We start from the raw sequence: 7,828 nt of genomic DNA, 5'->3' as shown, positions 1-7,828 counted from the left end.
CCAGCAATGAAGGAGTATTCCTCTTTCTCCACAACCTCTTCAGCATCTGCTGTCACCTGAGTTTTTTATTTTAGCCAATCTGACTGGGACACACCTACTCTTGAACAAGGCCACACCTACTCCAGCAGGGCCACTACTACTTCAACAGGGCCACATCCACTCGAACAGGGCCAAACTCACTCCAACAAGTCCACACTCTTCTGGTGTATGCCTGAAGACAGCTTCAGTGTACTCATACATATAAAATAAATAAATCTTTTAAAAAGTAAACAAACAAAGAATAAACTAAGAAACGTAAAATCACTGGGTCTGTAGCTTAGTGACAGAGCACTTGCCATGCATGAGTGACACTAGGTCCAATCCAGTACTGTATATGTGTCTGTGTGTATGTGTATGAGAGAGAGAGAGAGAGAGAGAGAGAGAGAGAGAGAGAGAGACAGAGGGGATATTCTTGAGAATTAATGGCATGTTTGTTTACCTGGGCAAACAAAGGACAATTCTCTGGATAAAAATGTAGCCAAGCCAACCTAGAAGAAATTTAAAATATTAGTACAAAACAAATGAGGACAGGAAGCTGGAAAGGACTTGAGTAGGATACTAAGAGGAACTGGAGGGAGGAGGTAGTGGTGGATAGATATGATCAGTATACATTGTATAAATGTATGGTAGCTTTCAAGGAATAAAAGCATATTTAAGTATTTCAAAAAGAATAATAATGAGAAATAATCAACAATGATTGATTCCAGAATGCAGTAGAGATTGAGTACTAGTAACTATCAAAATAAAAGAGGGAACTACATGGTTTCTGAAACACTCTGAGTAAAAAGGAAACAAACATACAAGATGACCGATCTGAGAAACCAACAGCAAATATCATATTACATGTTAAAATTATAAATTACTCAGTTAGTCTTAGCAATTGGACGGTGGTACCCACAATAGTTAGCGAACGTACACCTTAATCTGTTAGAGGAGCAAAATGTCAAAAAGGATTTTTTGAAAATATTTTTGATGACTGTCAATTTTCAAATGCACAGAGATGATTGTAATTTGGGGGACGCTGGGGAGATGGCTGAGTGGTTAAGAGCACTGGTTGTTCTCTCAGAGGACCTGAGTTCAATCCCACCACTTACCTGGTGGCTCACAGCTGTCAGTAACTTCAGTACCAGAGAATTTAACATCCTTTTTTGGCCTCTGCAGGCACCAGTCATGCACATAGTATGCAGAGATATATGTGAGCAAAAATAAAGTCCTGTACAGGTAAAGTAATAATATAATTAAAATCTCATTAAAAAATTTAATCTTTGACACTGAAACCATCAACATGGAAAACATTAAGGTAAACCAGAATGAATAGGACCAGATTGAAAAAAACAAACCAAACAAGAATTTCAAAGACAAAATTATAAACTCTTACACATTCAGTCAAGGGAATCGCCAGTTTTGAACATTAACAGCCAGGATTTTAGACTTAAGGACATAGCCGAGGTTTATGGAGATGAAAAAAGATGGTGTGCAGAAATGAACAGCCAAGGACGCCATCATCAGAGTGGGATTTGCACCTGCATTGTGTGAGAGAGAGCAGGGCCTGCTAGTAAACTCCTGACATAGACTGAGACACAAAAGAGAAGCCACGATGGCAGTGCTCTATTGAAACGAGGTAGGACTCTCTAACAGGAATGTCGATGAGATGACTGTCTGGACTGCACATCGCTCTGCCTTGGGGACTCTCTGCGCTATGCTCCCATTACCTCGGTGACTCTATGTGCTATGCTCCCATTACCTCGGTGACTCTATATGCTGTGCTCCCATTGCCTCGGTGACTCTATGTGCTATGCTCCCATTGCCTCGGTGACACGCGCTATGCTCCCATTGCAGGTTACCATCTTCTTCATCACTGCTACTGACATAAACGAGTACGGCTTTCTACAGCTGCTGTTCTCCACCCTTTTAGTACCTCCCTTCACACTGATTGGCTCGATATTAATTTTTTATGACGTAAGTAATTTCGCTCTCCTACTACTATCAGATGCATAGCCAGATGCCCAAGGAAGTCTTGACTATTACAAAACCAAAGTATTACAACATCAGTCTCTGGCTGTGCAAAGTCTGAAGCTGTGATCTTTTTTTTTCAGATAATGATCTCTCTCCACAGCATGCAAAGGGCACGGCCATTTTCTTTTTTGAGTCAAAAGCCCTGCTCTAGTTTATGAAGGCAAAAGGGAACTCCAGAGTGGTAGCGCTCTACAGCCTTCCTTCCTGGGAACCCTCCTAGGAGATGGTGGATACACCCTTCTCCTGCTAAGGTTAAGGTGTACTAGGTTTAAGGGATCTTATAGAGATGTGAAAAGAATAAAAGCACTCAGCAGCCAGTTGGATTTATAGATCTGGAGTTTAGCCTATGGAGACTGCGAACACAGCAGACTAGCTGAGATTCATCAGTTCATGAGTATTCCTAAAACCATATAACCCAGTAGTGTAACCGACACAGTAAATAGAAGTTGAAAAAGAGAAGCAGAAAGTTGACTTTGAACTCTAAAATTCTGAGGTTTGGAGAGAGGAAGAGCCTGTAAGCCAAAGAAATGTCTGACTTCTGAGTGTCGGATTCCTGCCCAGAAAGAGGTCTGCCTCCGCAGTCCCGTTGGATTCCAAGGGTAAAATAAAAATGTCTCTGTAAGAGGGATTAAACTATCAAATACTACTGGTTAGTCCAGAAGAACAACTGGGAAAAGACAAGTCTGTCTAAGGACATGAAGGTCACTGGCGGTATTGAAAGCGTCCATTGTGACGAAAGCATTGGCCTTACTAAGTGAGCCTCTCAGAGAATGGGAGGTGAGGAAGAGCTAGCCGTACCTGTGGGCAAGCATGAGGTGAGCAAGTGTTGGCAGTGCCTGCGGGCACGCATGCCATGTCATTTTATGTCAAGAAGAACAGGCGAATCAGGAGGGTGGGAGATATCTTCAATCCATTGTTCCCTTCCCAAAAGTGTCGTACTGTGCTGATGTGAGATATAAAATTCCTCATGGAAAGAATGAAAGACATTGTCCGGGGAGAATATTCTGAGAAGCTGAGTGAAAAGTGGAAGCATGCATTGTACAAGTGGAGAGGTTGCTGTCTGTAAAACAGGAGCGTCTATCCACTTAAGAGTATAACCTAAGTGTGTGGGGCAGAGACTAGGCCATCTGTCTTTTGGAGAGGGAGATGTCTTTCTTTTGAATGCTTACTTTTTTTGTGGGGAGGCAGTAAGAATTGTAGTCATTAACTGCGTGTGACATGTTCAAGGTAGGATTAGCATTTTGAGAGCAGAAGGAGAAATATGAAAAGTTGTTTCTGGGAGTGAAGCACTAGGATTTTTCAGAGCTCTGGGAGCAGCACACTTTTGAAGTGGAATAAGCAAAACTGAGAGGTACAACTATCCAAAAGGTCCCTTGATGAATACAGTTCAAGACGTACAATTGGCCCATACCCATGGTGAAACAAGATCTAATGGGACAGTGTGCCTAAGTGTATATGAGTGAAACTCCATGTGGAGAATTATGTCTGGTTTGGAGAATGGTCAGGGCTATCAGGAGATAAGAGAGACGTGAGCCCAGGGGCCCTAGAGGAGGAGAATAGCGAGGAAGAGTGTGAGTAAGACCAGAAAGTCAGGGGAGCACAGCCCAAGGAGACTTCAGCCTTGCTCATTCTCAGTGTTGCACAGAACAGTAAGCTGCACCCTGGCCTGTGACAAGCTCAAGTTCATGGGCACGCTGGGGACCAAGGGAGAGATTCCTGCAGTCCGAAGCAGACAAACTGATGTCCAGGCTATGTGGGGACTCACTGCAAAGAGGATAAATCACGGACAGCAGGACGTTCCCCTAATCATGTCTTCTCATTTTGCAGGTCTCTTATGACTCTGTGGATTACTTAGGATCGTCAGAGTCTCAACTTGTATTTCTGACATGGTTGATAGTAAGACGGCATTTCCTTTTTTTAATGTTAGTGCATTAAGAGACACATTTGTACAAGCAGAGTTCCTTTCAGTTTCAACAAATTAAAAAATATGTGGGCGTTTTGGGAATAAGCAGTAACACAAATGCATGTGCACACACACACACTCACACACACACTCACATGCATGCACAGAACTTTAAATCCAAACCACTAATATGGTAGTGATCATCCAATGGCAAGCATAGAGCTTAAACTCTAAACATCACTAGTAGTACTTGTATCGACTCATTACTACTATGTTGGTATCTTTTTGCATCTATCTATCTATCTATCTATCTATCTATCTATCTATCTATCTATCTACCTACCTACCTATCTACCTATCTATCTATCTATCTATCTATCTATCTATCTATCTATCTATCTACCTATCTATCTATTTATCTATCTATCTACTTACCTATCTATCTATTTATCTATCTATCTACTTACCTATCTATCTATTTATCTATCGATCTGGGGGTGTCTGTTATGGCATACATGTGGAAGTCAGAGAACAACTCATTGGGAGTCATTTTTCCCTTTCACCATATGGGGCCTGGGAATTGAACTATGGTCATCAGGCATGGCAGCATGTGTCTTTACTAACTGAGCCTTCTTACTGGCCTACTATCACTATGCTTATATTATTCCTGTGCTGAATAACAGAAGAGCTAACTTTGACAGCTTCATAAGTAAATGTCAAATAGGTTGTTTTCAGCTTTATGAGAATGCTATCAGATGCCATTTTATAGATAGTTAGTCTCATTAAGTTAATTCCAATATGAAAACAATTATTTTTATGATGAAACTAATTTTGTTTTTCTTTCTCTGTCCCTAGCCTTACCTTCATTTTCTTCTTTTCTTTTTCGTTCTGCGATGTCTGGAAAGATACCTCAGGAAGAAGTCACTTAGAATGGACCCTGTGTTCAGGTTGACAGCATTCAAAGAGAATTTCATGTTTCATTTAACATTTATTCTTTAGACATTTTAGTATGTTTGAATTAATTGGGAGGGGGGAGATCAGGATTTTTTTTAAGGGCTTGCATTGTAGGCAAAATTATTAGAATTTAAGATCTTACAGTCTAGTAGGAAAAGCAACATTAATGTACACAAGACACCAAATTAAGAGAGAAAGAATTCTACTGGCACACTTGAAATACAAGAGATACAAGAGATAGTTTCTTTAAAAGGATAGATAACTACAGGTAAGCAACTGGACACATGTTGACAGTCCAAGAAGGAAACACACGTGAGCAACAAGACAAAGGGTGAGATGCATGCCCTTTTCCCACAGACTTGTGAAGACAGCCGGGGCAAATTTAAAGGCTTATATTGGAGAATAGCAGAAAATGAAAGTGAAGCTGGATATTGGAAGATAATCAATAGGGAAGTATGGGGAAGGTATTGAACATTACTTAATGAGAAATCAATACCTGAGCATGTTTGACACACCATCTTAGTTAATCTTCTAGTTGCTTAGAGATGCCATTATTAAAGCAGCTCTAACAAAAGAAAGCATTTAACTGGGGCTTGCTTAATGTCTTAGAGGGTTATTCTGTGATTATCATGATGGGAAGCAGACAGGCATGACGCTAGACCAATAGCCCAGAGCGTTACATCCTGATGCACAGACAGCAGGCAGAGAGATAGAGGAGGAGACTGGGCCTGGCATGGGCTTTTGAAATTTCAAAGCCCATCCCTTGTGTCTTTTAATTGGACAGAGAGGGGGAAGTGTTGTGGATAGCCCTGGGGCTAATTATATTTGATGTTAATTCAATTTTCCTGTGAGGAGTTGCGAACAAGGAATGAGTCAGCACTCAGATGATTTCCTGTAAACCTTTTTCTCACCTTAATTGATAAAATAAAGGTGAGAACCAGTGATTGGGCAGAGAAGGAGGGGAAGGTGGAGCTGAAGGTTTTGGGAGAGAAAGGATGTTGGGGGACAGAGGAAGAGGTGGAAGGAAAGCAGAGCAGAAGCATGAGACCTGGAGAAACTGCAAGTTATAAGGGGTCTCATAGATCAGGAAGATGGTAGTGTAGTGGTAGATCTGCCCAATCTAGGCACACAGCTTGTATTCATATTAATTGGGTTGTGTGGTAATTGCCAGGGCATATTTGGGTTGGAGATTTACTACACCTACTCCAACATGGCTACACCTAATACACCACAGCCATACCTACTCCAACAGGGCCACACCTACCTCTTAATCCTTCCAAAGTAGTTCCACTATCTGGTGAGCAAACACTGAAATACCTTTGACTATGGAGGCCATTCTTGTTCAAACTGCCACACACACCTTGCCTCCCCAACAAGATGAAAACCAAATTCAAATCTAAGTTTGATGAAAAGAAGAATGACAAGATGACATCATGTTTTAGGGAAACCAAGCAAGCATAGTAATTAAGGTGACCCAAGGGAGAGAAGAAACACAATCAGTTGCCTCAGTTATGGTTGGTGAAAGGTCTTGTTTTATAGCAGTGGGAAGGACTGACTGACAGATTTCTAAGAGGTAACATGCCAAGTAACTGAGTACACATTGGGATTCTGATCAGACAACCTGGACTGGCTGACATAGGTTCCTAAATTGTGTGCTCTGGTCCTTAATTCTTATGAAACTTTCAGAATTATAAAATATAGCCCAAATGCATTTCTAGATCTCTTTTCTTGAGGAAAGCTGCCTTGAAATTCACTGTCAGAGGGTGTGTGCTGCTTTGCTAGTTGAAGAGAGAAAATATCATCACCCAATTAGGAGAAGTGTATCCATGTACAAAGCAAAAGTGAATAGCAGCATTATTTGACCAGTTGATGGAGAGAGATGAGGGTGTTTGAAAGGTACATGACAGAATAGAAGAACAGAGTTGCACTCCATTTCCAGTCCATGTATTTCGGTAACTGGTAAGTTGAACATGCTGTTTTGCCTTTAGAATTTCTCCGAGAAGCTGTCGTGCTTTTCCAAACCCAGAAGAACCTGGAGAAGAGGATGAAGATGTGCAGATGGAAAGAGTAAGAGCCACGGGTGCCATGGCTACTCCACAGACTGACGAGGTAGAGCTCATGAAAGTAATCGATTCTGCCAGAGAAGTGAGAAACATTCTGATCTTGATTCTTTTAAAGGCCTGCTGTGTGTGTGTGTGTGTGTGTGTGTGTGTGTGTGTGTGTGAGGGGGTTTCTGTTGCTTTTATAGTGCATTCCTTGATGTCAGTAGGAATGCAGTGCTCACAAGCTATGAAAGCAAAGGCTGCACACATGCACGCAATCAGTTAATCAATCAACATATTAATTTATTTTTAGAACTGTAGTTTTGATAAGTACAGTTAAACATTAAGAAACTTGAGGTTTTAATGAGTCTCTTTTAAAGATTTGTTTTGTATTTTGTGCATACATGTGTGTGCCTGTGCCTGAGTATCTGTATTGTATTATTTTATACAGATGCTCATAAGTGCTAGAAACAAGACGAGGACATCAAATTCTCCTAAAACAAGACTGACAGGCAGTTCTGAGTCACTTTATGTGGGTGGGAGAAACCAAACCCAGATCCTCTGCAAGAGTAGCAAGTGCTCTTAACCACTGAGCCATCTCTTCAGCCCCAGCTTTTATGAGTTTTATAATCCACGTTAAATCAGCTGTAAACAATTCAGAAGAGAGTTCCTTTGTATGCTATGCATATACATGAGTGCTTGTGCATGTGTGTGTGTGTGTGTGCATGTGTGTGTGTGTCTGTCTGTATCTATGTACCTGTGTGCATGTGTGTGTGTGTCTGTCTGTATCTATGTGCCTGTGTGCATGTGTGTGTGTGTGTGTGCATGTGTGTGTGTGTCTGTCTGTATCCATGTGCCTGTGTGCATGTGTGTG

The 7,828-nt window shown here is 41.2% G+C and overlaps 1 protein-coding gene across 4 annotated transcripts in view; it reads left to right on the top strand.

Annotated features, from left to right (window-relative positions):
* Abca9 (ATP binding cassette subfamily A member 9) overlaps window positions 1-7,828 on the top strand; it is a 66,521-nt gene that overhangs the window by 42,726 nt on the left and 15,967 nt on the right. For all 4 annotated transcript variants that reach the window (XM_031351848.1, XM_031351847.1, XM_031351846.1 and 1 more), the window contains 4 exons: window positions 1,879-1,998; window positions 3,883-3,951; window positions 4,814-4,905; window positions 6,901-7,021. In XM_031351848.1, the coding sequence (XP_031207708.1) occupies window positions 1,879-1,998; window positions 3,883-3,951; window positions 4,814-4,905; window positions 6,901-7,021 (402 nt within the window). The remainder of the gene's footprint in view (window positions 1-1,878; window positions 1,999-3,882; window positions 3,952-4,813; window positions 4,906-6,900; window positions 7,022-7,828) is intronic.

Source organism: Mastomys coucha, unplaced genomic scaffold, assembly GCF_008632895.1.
Source record: "Mastomys coucha isolate ucsf_1 unplaced genomic scaffold, UCSF_Mcou_1 pScaffold5, whole genome shotgun sequence".
Taxonomy (NCBI): Eukaryota; Metazoa; Chordata; class Mammalia; order Rodentia; family Muridae; genus Mastomys; species Mastomys coucha.
The sequence above is the reverse complement of the archived record's forward strand: the minus strand, read 5'-3'. Positions and strand labels throughout refer to the sequence as shown.